This window comes from Synchiropus splendidus, chromosome 5 (assembly GCF_027744825.2).
Source record: "Synchiropus splendidus isolate RoL2022-P1 chromosome 5, RoL_Sspl_1.0, whole genome shotgun sequence".
Lineage (NCBI taxonomy): Eukaryota > Metazoa > Chordata > Actinopteri > Syngnathiformes > Callionymidae > Synchiropus > Synchiropus splendidus.
The window spans coordinates 27,901,999-27,918,553 of record NC_071338.1 but is presented as its reverse complement, the minus strand read 5'-3'; the positions used below and the strand labels follow the sequence as shown (position 1 = coordinate 27,918,553).

The following is a 16,555-nucleotide window of genomic DNA, read 5'->3' as shown; positions in this document are numbered from 1 at the left end:
TTCTTCTTCCATCCCCCACATGCTTGGGTGCATTATTATTATATAGAACACCAAAGTTTGTTTTCCCAATGATGAGATGATCCAAAGTTTTTAATTGGAAGATATTTAAAGAAAACTTTCTCTGACGTTCCAAGTAGCTCAAATAACAGCATGAATGGATGATTTTTAACTGAGATGGCACAACTTTTAATTCATGTTTGACTGATCATCAAGCTTAACCATAATCTCAGCCTACAGTCAGTAAACATTGCAGGTCTTCAAAACAATCTCTCAGGCCCACAAAGTATAACCAATCAGAAATTGGAGTCAGAATGGAGCTAGGCCATTTCACTGGAGGAAGATAAGCTGGGGTCTTTGAAAGCCAATAGACTTACCCCGTTCCATTAATGCTGATTAACTTAATTCAATCAATTCTCTGCAAGGCAGCAGTGGGATTGTAAACAACTCTCAATACCATCTGCAAACAAAGCTGTTCCTTCACACACTACATTAATCCCTGTGTAGATTTACTCTACCGTCACAGGCCATATAAATGCCCTAGTGGCACCTCTTAGATTTAACAGCTCAAGCCTTCATGCAGGAGGATCAATATCTTCAAGTATAAGACACTTTTTTTCAGCAAGCAAAAGGCATTAACGAGAACCTTAATCCTTTTAATTAAAGAAGTGCAGGAAATCCAATTGGTGCCTAAATTTAATGTTTTATCCACATCACCAAGTCAATTACGAAAACGGTCTGCGTTTTTCTCCTGTAACAGATGTATGTTGTACAAATTTGTCAAGAGGACACCCGCATTTATCGAGAGGTGAACAAGGAACGACTACTATAAGTTTCCTCACACATGTCCTTTCAGACTGAGCCAGCACTTCTCACAGAAAAGTTGATACAAAGAATTGAATCACAGAATAAATGAGAATTACATTCTACCTGTTATCATTCAGCTGTGTGTATCTGGGCTGAGGATCAGGGTCGCCATCATTCACATCGTAACTGGCATCTGGGTCCTGCAGGAAGTGAGAAATACAAGAATAAGTAATTTGACCAGGTAGGGTTGCGGAAGATATGTGTGCTTTTCTAATTACATTTTTTAGAACTTTCCATTCCAGAGAAACAGGACAATAAAAAGAAAGAAACTCCTTTAGCATCAAGGAAGAGAAAAGTTGTCGAGCACCGTCTTGCTGGACGACGTGCAAAAGGCTTCTCTGTAAACCAGTTAAAAGCCTGGCCAGGTGCACACGCTCTGCACTCCGTCAACCTAAATAAAACACTGAGTGCCAAAACCCTTCCAAATACAGACACCAGCAGTCAATTCAAACCGGATAAAAGCTAATTATATTGAAGAGTAAGTGAAAACTCCACTTCTGTGTGATACTCATCAGCAAAAAACTTCAATATGCAGACATACATAGTCAACGCAAAAACAGACACATACGTTGAAGAATTGATAAAACATAGAGAGAAAAAAGTTTAATGAACCACTAAGAAAACAAAAAGATCCATCTTTCAAAAGGGATATTTGATCATTTGGATGTTGTTGACGGTGCTTCCACTGGAGTCAGAGCTTTGTTTAATGGCCCCCCTACAGTTTGTGTTGAGGGTATAAATAACTCTGAAAGAGCTTGCGTTTAAGTTATGGCTTGTTCAAAAATGCAACCTACAACACTTACGGACCAACTCCTATTGATTCAACAACAACACAATGACAGTTTCAAAACATAATCTGCATTTCCTACTTTTGGAAGACTGTCTTCAACAGAGCTTATCGTGTCGACCATTTAGTCTGCTCATCACTTTAGTGATACTTGGATAGTCTTTTTAAACTTATGAACCAACTTATATTTTGAGATTGAAACAGCCAAACGTAATAGTCAAACAGGCAAATGATAACCTTGCTTAACACTTTATGTGGAACCACACTCCCTCATTTCGTGGTCATTAACTGAAATCATTCAAATATTCCACCCTGGATTTTTTTTCCCGAATTGCCCCAAAATTTTCAGCATGAAATAAAAATTAAGGTGAAGAAGAAAATTATAGCACTAAAGTGATATTATCGTCAAGTTCCCTGTTGACATACATTTCGTCATACTTACATAATTTTGCGACAGGTCAGGATGGTTTTTCTCTATCCCATCGTCTAATATGGAGACCACCACTCCCTTGCCAGTGTAGCCCAACTGCCAAGCAGCTTTAGCATTCAAATCTCTGTGGTTGCTGTTGTACTGGAATAACAAAGTGAAGAGAGAAAAGCATTACTGATATGCAGGATTTATTCTAGTCATGACTTTGATTTGCAGAAAACATTTATGTCATTTACATCAAAACTAAAGAGAAGGACAATATCTTCAGCTCAACAATCATCACTTGCCGGGAGAACACCAGGAATTTTAATCAGAGAGAGATTTTACCTTCTGTGTTAAAAGCTTTAATTCTACACTTTAATTATTCATTATTAATAGTAAGCAGTGCACCAGTGAACTGGAAGATGAGAAGCGGAGAGGATTTCCCATGTTTTTTGATTTGCTTCTGACATTCAACTTGACCTTTAAAAAAAAAAAAAAACAGTCTGCCTTTCATCAAGTTCAAAGCACTTCTCTCTTAAGTACAGTGATCTATAAAAACACCGGAGGTAATGTATGTGCACTCCTTTTATATTTGAGTTCCCTTGGTACGGTAGCTATTTAGAAACATCAACTATTTCAGGAAAACGACGAAGATACTAGGACTGGCAATTTGGAGATGCAGGCCAAGAAAAGCCTGATGCACCAGACGAATAATGAATCCGAGAGACTCATCGTCAACCCTTTTTGATATTCACTGAAACTGCAAACCTTTTGTTTCAGACCCTCTGCCTTCAAGCTTGTTTATGAATCATCATTTATCAGTTCTATTATTTAAATGAATACTGAAATGAAATGGAAAATGAATTAGTAAGCAGATGTTGATCATTAGCAGCTGTCCATCTAATTCAGAAATAGATTCCATCCGATGGCACCATGTGGATAGAGAGAAATAAACATTAGGGCCAACATAAATCATATTTGGCAGATATTTTTTAAAGCATTTTGTAAAATTGAAATTAACCAATTAATTAAGGCAGAAAATGACCATGTCAAATGCAGCTTTGTGTTCGACTAGAATTAACAGGGCTAAAAATGTCTATCATCTCTAATACCATAGAGAGTTCATTTAAAAGTTGACTAATAAAATTGTCACTTGGAACACTACTACTCGACTTTTGTGCCAGTAGGTGCGATTTGGTCAGAGAATTGCTTTTTCCTCTTTAAAATTTCGAGGCAAGGCTGCACCAATTACTTGCCAAGATCATTGAAATCCTATCTTTCACAGGTATGTTACTGTAATTTCTGCTGCACAAAGCTAATTTTCTGCTACAGATCAACAGAAGAAAATGTTTTATTCAATAAAGAGTTAATGTTATGTTGGAAAATCTTTTACCATTGGAAAATGTATATAAAATGTGATATTCTCATTCTCTCTCAGAAGTCTTTTCCCCTCCATCAAAAATTAGAACACCAATAATCTGTTTAAAGCATGATGAAGTTAAAGGAGAGACACTGGCCAGCCTTGTCAATAAACAAGCCTGCATTTCACAGAGCTGATGAAGTGAATGTGTTCTGCAGCACCATGCATCTTCCTCAGGCTAACAAACTCTCCAGGTAATTGAAAAGTCGAGCTGAATAAGAAATCTCATGGGGGAGTAACCTGGGCTTCTATCAGGCCACAGTATCTGCTGCATTCCTCAAGTCAAAGGTAAAATCAATCACCTACAAACAACATTAGTGAAGGATCGATCTTTCTTAGCATTGCCCATGAAAAGCCGCTGTTTAAAACATACAGTAGAGATTACAGAGGTGCGGTTTTGTGTATTAAGCTATCAGGAATGAGGAACAATTTGGGATTTGTGAGTTTTGTGGACAAAAAAAACTGTGACTGTTCTCATTTGAAAGCAGCAACCACTTACCAGATACCACTGGTCTTTAAATTCAGGATCTGCCGGTTCAACAAAGACATCTCTTTTTTTCCTCTTCTTAACCACCTGCTGCTCTGCCCAGGTCACCTGGAAAGCACAAAGAGACAAAAAGGCATCTAGAATAAAGCAGCACACAAACTAAAAAGGTTTGTCATCACCGTCGGAGTCATGGATATCCTTTACAATGGAGTGATATTAATATTTGATCAACTGTTTTTCCAGCTCTAAAAGCAGAGAGGATCAGATGTAACTTAATTCAGTAAGTCACAGCACAACGTAACATAAGATCCACTTTAAAATTGAAGGCATTTCATCTGTCCCATATATCGGAGCTGTTTAACCTGGTATTTTCCATGGTTAAAGTGTTTCAATAGATGTTGTACAATATCATTTGAACGCACAGCTGGTCCTTTCATGAAGCAAATTCAACACAGGTGTCTAAATATTTACAATGACAGAACAGAGAACATTATAGCTGTTCTTTTCATACATTATGTTGTCTATTATGAAAGGTGGATGACCATTGTTTGCATGAATTGCGTGACTGCACTCCTGCGAGTTTAAGAGGGAACTTTACCAGAACAAACCACATAGAAAATGGACCTGCGGAGGTCCGACCTAACCTAACACAAGTTAGAGGGTTTCATAAAGCAGGAAATACCATGATTCTTCTCAGAGAATGACCATTTATCCTTTCCCAGAGTTATCTTTCTACCTAAAAAAGGTGTTTTACGATATGAACACAGCAGGCTGAAATGGCTTGGTGTGAATAAGGCTTGAATTCCCTGATAATACTGGAGCCTCTTTAAAAGATAACGGATATATGGTACGGCCAAAGATAAGTCAGAGATGAGCAGAGATCTTGCCATGGGATTTAAGATTAGCCTTTGTGCGTTTATTCATTCTGAGACTCTTGCAGTTCAGCAGGCTTTAAACCACTGTCAAAATATTAAGGATAAAATTCAATTACAAGGTGGACACCAGGTCTGTTATGTTGAATCAATTAAAACAGATCCTAATTCCCAGGACACCGGCAGACAGGACAAATTAAGAGGCCCGGAAGGATGATGGTATCCTCGGTAATGAGACTTGCTGATGAATTCCACAGCGGTCAAAAAAAAAAAAATTGAATGGACGTATACTTTAATGAAAGAAGTGGAATATTTAATCTCACAGAAATGAGAGTGTGGGGTGGAGAAGCAGCTAAGGCCTTGTAAAGCTAGTCTGAGCAGAAAGTGTTGACAGGCACAGAATACATAGAGAAAAGAAAGCAACATCCCCATGCAGGAGTGTTACTGCCTCACAGCAAAAAGCCTACGGATGCGAGGAGCAAAGAATGTGTCAGAAAAGAAAGGACTAGCTGCTGCAAGGTCAGAGCACCTGATGTGAAGGACAACCAAATCACAGTGCACAGCTTTTTGCCCCTGCAGATTACTACCGACATAAGAGGACAGAAATAATGGAGGGCTCTTTAGCTGTGATACCAGCGCTCCGTTTCAGCACCACTGAAGCATAGAACCATGCTTGAATAAATTTAATTCCAATTGCCAAGAATGAATCTCCAGTGAGCAGCCTAGTCAGTCTAAGTGGAAGTAACATTTCCACGAGGATTTATTCAATTCTTTACGTGAAAAAGATAACTCGACTACTAAAACTAGTTTTATGCAAATCTGTAATACAACCTTTTTCAAATTCCCACACGTACCACTATAGCTTGTACTTCAACAGTTGTAATCTTCAGGCCATTTAGCGCAGTGGATGGCAGAACTTCAATGGTCAGAACAAGAATTTTTACTTCCACTGGCTCAGAATACAAAATGCCTCGAAGAACTGAAACTGTAAACTCATTTGCTGTGTAGGCGTAGAAGCTAAAAACAATGCCTTAAGATGAAACAAAAGGAATGCACACTGTAATACATAGAAACAAAAATCTAAACTGAGTCATGATCTTTTGGGTTAAACATATATAGGAACGATAACACTTGACACTTCCACACCATCATACATCCATTGAGATCATATTAATCGACACCTCCAGTTTCTTCACATCACTCAACCATGATTGCTGGCAGATGAGCTGAAGGCCATGGAGGCGAACAGCAACATGGTACCTTGGATCACAGGCATCTTATTTACCAAGAGACTAAAGTTTCAACTGAAATGCTATGCAGGTATTTAACCCCCAAAACTAATTTTAGGCCACATCAGATAGCTCTTTTGAACATCTTTGAACACATTGCCTATTTTGATTGTGATGCCCCATTGGAAGTGTTATGTTGAAAATCTGTGGTACAAACAACACAGCAGGAAAGAGGAAAAGTGGGCCTAGACTCATCACTCTTCAGTCCATTACTTAGGCTAATTACCAGCATTGAACTGCAAATAAAAAAAGCCAAAAATAAATAAAATAAAGCAGCTGTTGACGCATTAACGCAATTCATGTTATTCCACTTCTCATCGCTTACATTGTAGGAATGACTTGCAAGAACCTCTAAGAGCCATTCTCAAGTACTTGTTCAGACAGCCAAAAAAAGCAAGCAACATCTTAGCTGTGACGAGCCACATCCAGATTCATGTAGGCACAACTGATATTTTCGTACAACACAGATGTGTTCGATGCATCTAAACGCTTGTTTCAAGGAAGTACTGAAAGTTTAAATACAGAGATTCTACAGCGTTTTCAGAGTAATGATCATGTTCTCTGTAAACTAGAGTCTTTGATCATAAATGAATAAATTACTCATCGTTTGAAATACAATGATTTACAACCACTGAAGAATTTTTAATAGTTTAAGTGAATGAAGCAGCCTATGATGAATTATTTAGTAGAATATCGACCCATATAATCAGACAAATGCAGCCAATCTAAAAACCCACTACACATGCACGACGCATACAGCTCACCATTTCATTACCATTGGAATTAAAGAAGAATAAAGAGTGCGGAGAGCAAAAACCACTTTCTTCCTCTTGCTGCGTTTGTGTCTTAATTGTCCGTTTGGCCAATGCTGTTGTTTTATTTATTTATTTTTTTTTTTTTCTGCCAGTTGCAAACTGGGTGGGAGACTGGAGAAATATTCCTCAAGCATCTTGGGGTAGCAGCGCCACTCTGAACTAAAATGCATCTTCCATAATGTAAATATATTTTTCACGATGACAGGAGTTGTCAAATTTGTGCATTATTACTGTTGCTGACCTTGCCGTAAATTCAGTGTTCAGAACATTGGAGGTTGAAAGAGGGAAATTCCTTAAAGCGATCTGTAACTGTGTGTTTTTTTTTAGTTTATTATACATTTATTCTAGTTTGAATAAATGTATAAGGCAGAGGGAAAAGACACTGGCACAAGTAAAAATGGTGCAAACTGATACAACAGTATTTCAAGTCATTATAGCTGTGGTGACAACTTTAGGTTACCTGGTTTAAACCTGCAGCCAAAAAGTCACTTTTCACATTTGAAGTGGGTATTTCTGGCAGTAGGTACTAAGCAAGTTTCAATAAATAAGGTGGCCGTTCATTTATCTGAGGCAAATGTTGGTGGCTATCTAAGCTGTAGAGTTTCTATTTGAAAGTCAGGAAATCTTGCCAGCTACATGGTACTCCACTCAGAGTTGTGCAATGTCCTCAGTTTGCCTGCCGGAACATGGAGCCTCAAATTTGACAAGCGCTCTTTTTTGCCAGAAGGCTGCACACACACTGTTATCATACAGAGACACAACATCAGGAAAAACATTCTAACTGAAATGTCAACCTGACTGCAGTATGAAACTGTGATGAGTGTTTTTCTTGACTTGCGATTTTGGAAGTTTATTGGAAATATTTAACAAATAAGTAGAACTGTAATAAACTAATTTTAACAAACTAGCCGATTAACTTACCCATCTAAGACTGTTTTTTTTATTTGAATGGAATGATTAAAATTACTAAATTTCTTTCCTTTTTTCCTTCAGTGATGTCGTACCATAAACGCCCCTCCCCCCTTAAAAAAGACATAACGGAACGCCGTTATAAGAATTATTATATATGCTATAGATAATAGATTTTAATATACATTAAAAATGAAATTAACTTATAGATAAGCTCATGTCTTCTGGTTATGTTACAGCATTTTGCATATACAGTATGTGTATATTTTTGAGTTTGAATTTTAGTCAAGTATTGTTTTCCCCCTGCGTATAGATCAAATATTTATACAACCTGTGTAGTACTTCCACTTTCACACCGGCTTCAAATATTGAACAGCACTGGCAGCCGTCAAGAAATGCCTTGCTTGTAGGCCGTGAAAAGATGCAGTCTTGTCGTCTGTTTACCTTCCTTCTAATTTGAAAACTTGGTCATATAACAGGCCGTTTCATGTAAAAGCAAGTAATCGTAAGGATAAACAAATGGCTCGACGTGAAAAAGGACACGTACGAGCAGGAAACCTCTGATACACAATGAAAAAGAAGAATTGCATCATTCCTTGTTCATTGATATTCTCTTCCACCCTTGCGTAAAACGCTCGAACATAACTGGGACAGCAAAGGAGTTAATGTCCAATTAAATCACCAGCAGAGTTAGCAGAGAGGCACCATTCCGACTAATATATATCATGTAATTATACACACTTAGGAGACAGCCCACGTGGCAATAATTTATGGAGGGTGATGTAAAGGCTGAGGGGACTTTTGGATGAGTCCTCAACAGTGAGTCTGATGTTAATAAGACATTTGCAAAGACACACTCGATGGGTAATGAAGGCTCAGATCAAGTAATGTACATCAGGACACCAGCCGAGCACAAACTGTATTGCAAAGTGAATATTCCTTGACATGAAACGGGAAAACAGTTCTATATGGTAATGTTTTAAGAGTTATCTACAGGGTTCACCTTTATATATACTGGAGTCAAAGAACGATGTTCATCCATTTTCAAGTCAGTCACTATTAAAACAAACATACTGCCTTCAAAAAACACAACTAGACACAAGATGTGAAATGTATGCCGTCATTGAGGGACAGAACATCTCTGCTGAAACTGTGAAATCACATAGCTGGACTAACATAATAATTTAACAAATGTTTAGGAAATAAATGAATAACTAAATATAAATATTAAACCAAGATGACATGTGAGTCAATTTTGTTTTGATTCACACACAAGTTTATAAAAGCGGCTTCAAATATTCGATTTATATTTTTGATCAACCAGCACGGTAGATTATCCATTTTGTCTTGTCCGTGCACTTTTAATGTGGTTGCTATTTTGTGAACTTTAATTAGATATAACTTCCAAATGAAAACTGTTAAATTTTATTATGAAACAAAGTTAAATAAAATTTAAATTTGATTTCATTTAAATGTGTGAAAGTTTAGAAAGCCATCACAGCTACACAGCTTATACAACTGTATGCTTATATAAAAGATGAACAAAACTATAGACACTTAGCTTGCAGTAAGGGAAAGAATCATTGTAAAAATGTATTTATGTAATTTTAAATAATCAAGGTCAGCCAAGTAAAAGAACTACCCTGGAGACCTCTGCATCTGAAAATGTTATTGCGGCAACAGCTACTGAGTTCATCTCTGTTCACGTTCGTCATTTGACTCAAATGCTTGTTTTTATAAAACGCAATTTTTGTACAAATGGATGTTAAGAGCTTTTTTTTTTTTTTTTTTTTTACAAAGAAAGTTGTAAAGTCAGTCGTAAACATGGCATGTCGGGATGGGAATGGGCTCGGGACGGGGTTATGGGCTGGGGGTGGGGCTTTGGTCGCCCCGTTTCAAAATCCTAGCCAAAAGCCTGGCTGTCATCTTGGGTGAAAGTACATGTTACATCAGCGACATTTCTTTGATTAAAAACATGAATGAATCAACCATGCATTCGAGTGTTACCTTGGGATCTCTTAAAAGACGAACATGAGTGCCTCTGTGAACCGACAACGATCTCTTCACCACTGTTCGATGACGAAAGTGATAATAACCACCAAATGCCTGAAAGAGGAAAAAAAACAGAAATGGGTTTTAGAAACTGAATTTTTCAAGGAGAAATGAGTCCAGTTAATTAAGGCAGAAAGGCAAAAAAGAATCACTGAGGAATTACATCTTGTTTAGCACCCAACACATCTTCACCAGCGTCCTTGACCCAGCGATTGCCTTTCAAAAAAGGCTTCTTTACAGAACTGAGTAAAAGAAGTAAGCATGAGCAAAGATCCAGATCAACAGAACAGTGTTATTCGTACTCTTTTACTCCAACATTTGGACTGATTCTGATACTTTTTTAAAGTACAATGTTTGAAAGTCTTCATATTAGAAAACTGTTGATTGATTAGACTAAACTTCTAAACTAAACATCACATTCACTCCTGTACAAGTCAATGGTGGAAGCATAAACCAGGTGACACGTTATAATGAATGCATGTCTTGCTCCAACAGTTCGCAGCAAGAGATTCAAATGCCTCTGAGATACACAACATTAACACGTACGATGACTCTGTTTTTATCCGAGCACTTTCGTCAACAAGTCCCTGCTCACATGAGGACAAACCAATTCCTGTCACACTAACACCTCGCACAGTCAATGAACAAGCAATGGTATTTGGCGTCATCAGCAAGACCACCCGTGCGCTGTGTGTGGCATGTTAAATGGATCGAAGCAAAGAGATGAAAAGTACATTTAAAAAATAGGCGGTAAAGACTGGGGAACTGATTCAGCCAAGCAGTCTGTTTTGTTAAAAAGAGAAAAATAAGAGCAGGTAGTCCGTCCATTGTGTGAGTCAAGATAAGAGCCTGGATGAAGTGTGTGCAGGGTCCATTAGGTAATGACTAGCAACAATGTAGTGTGGGTCGATGTATTCTTTTGCACCGACTAAATAATATTCACACTTAAAACAATAGCTCAGCCTTTCAATATTTTGTTGGTGACTGGTTCTTTCATTTTAAAATGGATACACAGAGCTTTTACACAGTGATTTCAAGGCCTCCAAATAAATATGTTTGACTTCATAACCACTCCTGTCGTCTTGCTTAGTTTACAAGCCGATGTTTTGCTGCCTTCAAAGACATTTCATTACAGGTACTTAAGAAAATCACCAGCCTCCCATAAGGATGAAATGCATTCATTAACAACTGAATCGCTGCCAGAGCAGAGAGAGGGGACACATTTGATCATTCTTTACATTGAACAAGCTGTCGAGAGTTGAGTTTAACTCCTCTTAACAGTGGATGGAACAATGATACATCTATTTATATGTTAGTTTGATTGGCTGAGAACACGATGGCCTGATGAACAGAGAAACTACAGAACTATCAAATGGTTCTTAATTAGCTACAAAAAACCTAAATATAGAGCTCCATTTGTGACAAGTCCCAAAGGAAATCAAGAGATCAAGCATGTCACCTTTCCCTGGAATAAAATAGAAGTCAGTCATCAGCAAATAATGGCACAGATTGTGGATGTGTGATACGCAAGAGTGAATTACTTCTGACTAGTATATTCAATCACACGTTTCAGTGAACAACTTTGTCAATTGCAACTTGGCTAACCATCAACCCAGCACCGCAATCATCACTAGCAATCTCTGAATACATTCAGGAACCTTTGTTTTCCACTATTAACTTTCAAATGGGAAACAGGAAAATGTGGGAATGGACAGACCTGGACTTGTGAGTGACAATTAGTGATGCCATAAGCCGACCACTGTTGCAGCAGAGCGGGCTTAACTGGCCCATTGCTCAAGTGAGGCATTAATCCATCAACCTCATTAGAATGCAGAGTTGCAGACAGTGGAAAAAAAATGCCGTCAGCTTGTTTTGCGTGCATGTTTGCTCCCATCACGTCTGCCAAATGTACCTTGCGGGAAAGCACTTATCACAGGTCGGGACTCTTGCCGCCATTGACTGTTGACACAATTATACTTAACAAAGAACCAACTAATGTCTGGAGACAAAGTTGGAAAGCGGACGAGAGCTGCAAAATGACTGATATAAACCTGGTTACTGAATGAACGTGTGGATGCTGAGAGGCAATTCCACTGGAGAGGAGTCCATTATAGTGGTTAAACTGCACTTCAATCAATCATAACAAATTCCCATTCCATTTTGTACATAACGCTAAATTCAATACATGAGCATCAGGATGTAAGTATTTGCATATTTGGTTCAGCATCAATGACTTGCATAAATGACAATTGTTGACGCACTGCCAAGATAGTTTTACACTAGTGTAATGGAGATGAACAAAGACAAATCATTACTGAGAAAAAAAAGTTTTAGTCTTAAAACACAGGCAAATGGATAAAACACCACCCAGTGACGGCATTTGTGCTGTCTCTCATCATCAGATTGCTCTTTCTAATCTATATTAAATCATCTAACAAGACCATGGTACCTCATCATAACTTCAAGCTTCATCTTTCTTCGATGCGACGCACTGATTTCAGTGACGTGGCTCACCACAGGAGGCGAAAATTGTACCTAAAGTGAAAGTCTAATGCGTCAACGAGCAGCACGGAAGGCTGATATCTGCGTCACTCTGGGACACAAAAGTCCACTTGAAAGTAGTAGCCATTTGAGGCCTTCATGGTGAGAATGTGTTGATCCTTTACTTAAACAATAGATTACTGGCACACTACTTTACCAGCTTCACTGGAAGGTAAAACCTTTTACGGTCATGGCCATACGGTTGGAAACTGACCATGTTTCTCCACAAATATAAATTGGATTTAAGCTTTATACTCATAATATGTCTTATTATGAAAGGTGGTTTGGTAAAGACATCTGTTCTCCTTTTAAGTGGCTTCATTAGCAATGCAGTACTTGATTTAATATTTTTCCTGCCGGGATCCCATTTTCTCTTTATCAGTAAAAGATTGCCACATAACCAAAAATGGCAGAACATCACCGTGAATTTGACCAAAAAAAATTGAAACCAAGTTTCTCAGAAATACCCGAAATGCACGTTAATACTTCCGTACTTGAAAGTACAAGGGGGAGTACAAAGAACAAAGAGTTGCCTGTACTTTTGGAAAACTACAACCGGCGATGCGTGATGCAGAAAAACGTATTAGTTACAGATTTTAATCTGTAAACCAGCTCCTTTGGGCTTTATTTCCTCTGTAGATTTAACTTTACCAAAGGGAAAAAAACAGCGAAATAGGTGACCTCAAGCATTTATGATTCTCTCCATCGCCCAATAGGAAGGAACTGAGACCTTCTTCGATAAGCGGGTGCTAGCCTCAGGGCAGAGTGAGATGTCATAAAAAAAGAACTAGCTTGAAAAAAAAAATCAGGTGATGCAGTGGTAGGATTTATTGTAAATATGTCATTTTGACCTCAGTCTATGATGTGTTTTCAGAAATTCTGCATTCCCTCATAGCAGGTGAATTATTATTAAGTGACTGTGATCATTGGCAAGCTCCGGACATAATTTATGTTTATAAATCTCCCTTGCCGTCACAGCTCAGGACGAGAATCCAACTGCTGTTTTTAGAGGTGCCTCTGTAGGAATCATAAACAACACTCTGATGCAGCAGGCAGTGAAATCTTGACCCATTCATAAAGTAGTTGACAAATAAAATGTGAAATCAAATCAACGGCAGCATTTATCACAAGAAGCAAATACTGAAATGACATTTCAAAGGTTAACAACAGTCATGGTTCACTTGTGATCACCGATTTAAAAATAAATCCTCACCCTTGTATGAAAATACAGTAGATGTTTTATACATATGGACGCATTAAAGAGGAGGACATGTATCAGGAGGACAGCTAAGGGGCCAATTGGATTTTTATGACCATCATGTGGGTAGCACCACTTTAATAACAGAAATTATTCAGTCGATTGTATAAATAATTCAATAAGCAAAATCTAGTAATTTACGGGTCCTTGGAACTTAATTCTGAAATGAAACTCTTTTTACAGTACTTTCATTCTCTTGTACTGCAATTGCACAGTTTGGTGAGGGGAATGGAAACCTAGCAACTCAAAAGTGTCTCTGGTACCAGTACAAATGCTGACAAATATTTGCAGCACACTTTGTTCTGCTACATAAACAGCTATTGGATGACTGTGACCTGGCAAATGCCCAACCTTGAAGTACATGTATGAGGAGAGAGGTCAACATTTCTTGATGTTACCTGCCTGTTTCATTGTGGACGCGTGAAGCAAATTATATTAATGGACATGTGAATCCTACATGAATAGTTTTGTATGGTTTAATTATTGTTAGGGTCTGATGGGATTATAAGTAGCTCACTGGTGTGTGGTAAAGCAGAACCTATCTAGAGGATTTAAAAAAAACAATTGGGTGAGAAAGACATTGACTAAGCTTGGCCAAAATAGTCCTCAAATAATCTACAGCAAATAAGTTACTGATTTGACAATGCCATTATACAATGGCGATTCAAAGCATCCGTTGACCTGACCTTCAACATGTCTTTGTAATTTCAAGACTGTTGATACAGAACTGAAGTTATGAGGGAATATAATGGGCAATGAAAAAAGTGATGCGATGAACTCGAGAGGATATCAGCACCATCAGATTAGGAGCTAAAAGGTGTGTGTGCAGAACCGCCTGTATGTGTGTTTGGATGGAACACAAGGCAGCTTAGCTGAGAAGAGGGAAATTGGAGAGGGATGAGGAGAAGGCAGGTCTTATCACCGGGGAGGCAGTTCTATCATAGGAAGCATGAACTGTATGATTGCTTTTGACACCATGAGAGAGTATTTAATTCAATCCGAGTTTTGAATCTATAACATTCAAGTAAAACTGATCAACATATAGATTAAAAGGAAAATGTGCTTGAAAAGGAGAAGAGTCACAGGTTCATTTATTTCAGTACAGAATACATCTTTGAACAGCACAGCAGCATTATGCTTCGAAAATGACAACATGCATTTCACAGATGTGATGCAAGCAAATAAACATCATCTTGTTTTGTCTGTATAACCCTTGTACCTTCATGAAACATATTTTCTGCCAAGTCCCATCATAATCTGGTACATTTCTGTTTCATGTGAGGACATAAACCAAAACGATGGTCAACTGCCCATCACTGTCCACCTATTCATTTATTATATCAATACACAATTGGGTATAGGAGCTCCATTAGAATGGCTGAAATCACTGGAACATTATTTGAGCTGAAACACTGCACTTGCAGTGACTTCGTACTCTTAAACTAAGAAAGCTGCAGGGGTCCAGGCATCAATGGACATGATGGACTACATGGCCAGTGGGAGAGCACCAGACCAGACCAGACCAGAGACGACTCCATACTAGAGAGATCGCACAGCTGAGTTGCAGAAAATGCTGTTGCATGGCGATAACATCGTACTAGTCTTATGCATCGATTGAAAAGCACGACGCAGGATGGAAATGTAATGTTTTGAATAAATGCCACATCATGATTAGCTTGAAAGACAATACTTTATCTGACAAAATGACAAAGATCCGATTTATCCACCTCATTATCTCGCCGTTATACTGTGGCAATAAGAAAAGCCAGTGATCTACTTGCAAGTGCCCCAACCCTCTCACTTAAAATCTGATCTTCTCACACAACAAAAAGCCTCCCACCCACTTCACTCCTCCTCTGCACCATGGGTGAAGTGAGGTGAAAGTGGAATTGCAAAACAAGATTCCACACACAAACACAAGATGGTTAGTGCTCCAAGACAATCTGTGATTGTTTCCAAGGAGATGCGGGGAAACAATCAACACACAGGTGTTGTTTTGCATCTTGCACCACCAAAAGGACTTCTGTGACAAAGTCAATTTTGAGGATATCGAATCAAAATATCAAACAGCCATCTGCATGCTGAAGCCAGCTGAGCCGGAATTCGGCTATTTGTCAGTATTCCACCTCCATGGTGACTCAACGACCGATTTTCTACTTTTGGTATCAATCCATTCAGCCGAGTTCGGGGCAAACGATGCATCGACTGTTTCTGGATGGCAAATAGCATGACATCATCAACAAGCAGCCAGTTGGACATATTCCTCAGCCCGCTTGCATTCACATAAAGTTTATTTTAAGAGTCAATTAATAATGAAAACTCAATAAAAGTCAATAGTATACAGCAGTGATTCTTAACCATGGTTGGGCCGTGAGCGCCCCCTAGAGGGCCCCTAAAAGTGTTTTTGTTATGCACATATGGGCTGTGAGGGCCGCAAGACGCTCAGTTTTAATACTTTAACCACATATGGTGGTGGTAGTGCATCAGTGAATTGACTTGACATCTGCAAATCTGTGATAGTTAACAACTACGGAGAAGTTCTTGAAAAGAAAAAAATTATAAAGAAAGTGATGCCGTCCCCAACAGTAAAAACTGGAGACATTGTTTTATTATATTTATTTTATTCAGAATTTCATTCATTTTTTCCAATTTTCTCAACAGTTTGCATCCAGGGTATTTTTCCTTTTTTTCTTCAGTAAATTTGATGACTATGACTTGCACCTGGTTCTGCTGCTGGTCAGACTTTTCGATGACAAATAAATATGTTTGCTAAGATCACAAGGTTTCATGTCACTTCACAAGGCTTTGGTTTGTTTACGTGTAAGTAGATTAAATATGGTTATTGATCA

At 38.3% G+C, this 16,555-nt stretch overlaps 1 protein-coding gene across 3 annotated transcripts in view; it reads right to left on the bottom strand.

The window, feature by feature from the left end:
- Nucleotides 1-16,555, bottom strand: part of furina (furin (paired basic amino acid cleaving enzyme) a) — a 68,505-nt gene that overhangs the window by 25,229 nt on the left and 26,721 nt on the right. For all 3 annotated transcript variants that reach the window (XM_053864339.1, XM_053864338.1, XM_053864336.1), the window contains 4 exons: nucleotides 9,863-9,961; nucleotides 3,983-4,078; nucleotides 2,094-2,222; nucleotides 928-1,004 (listed from right to left, as the gene is read on the bottom strand). In XM_053864339.1, coding sequence (XP_053720314.1) covers nucleotides 928-1,004; nucleotides 2,094-2,222; nucleotides 3,983-4,078; nucleotides 9,863-9,961 — 401 coding nt within the window. The remainder of the gene's footprint in view (nucleotides 1-927; nucleotides 1,005-2,093; nucleotides 2,223-3,982; nucleotides 4,079-9,862; nucleotides 9,962-16,555) is intronic.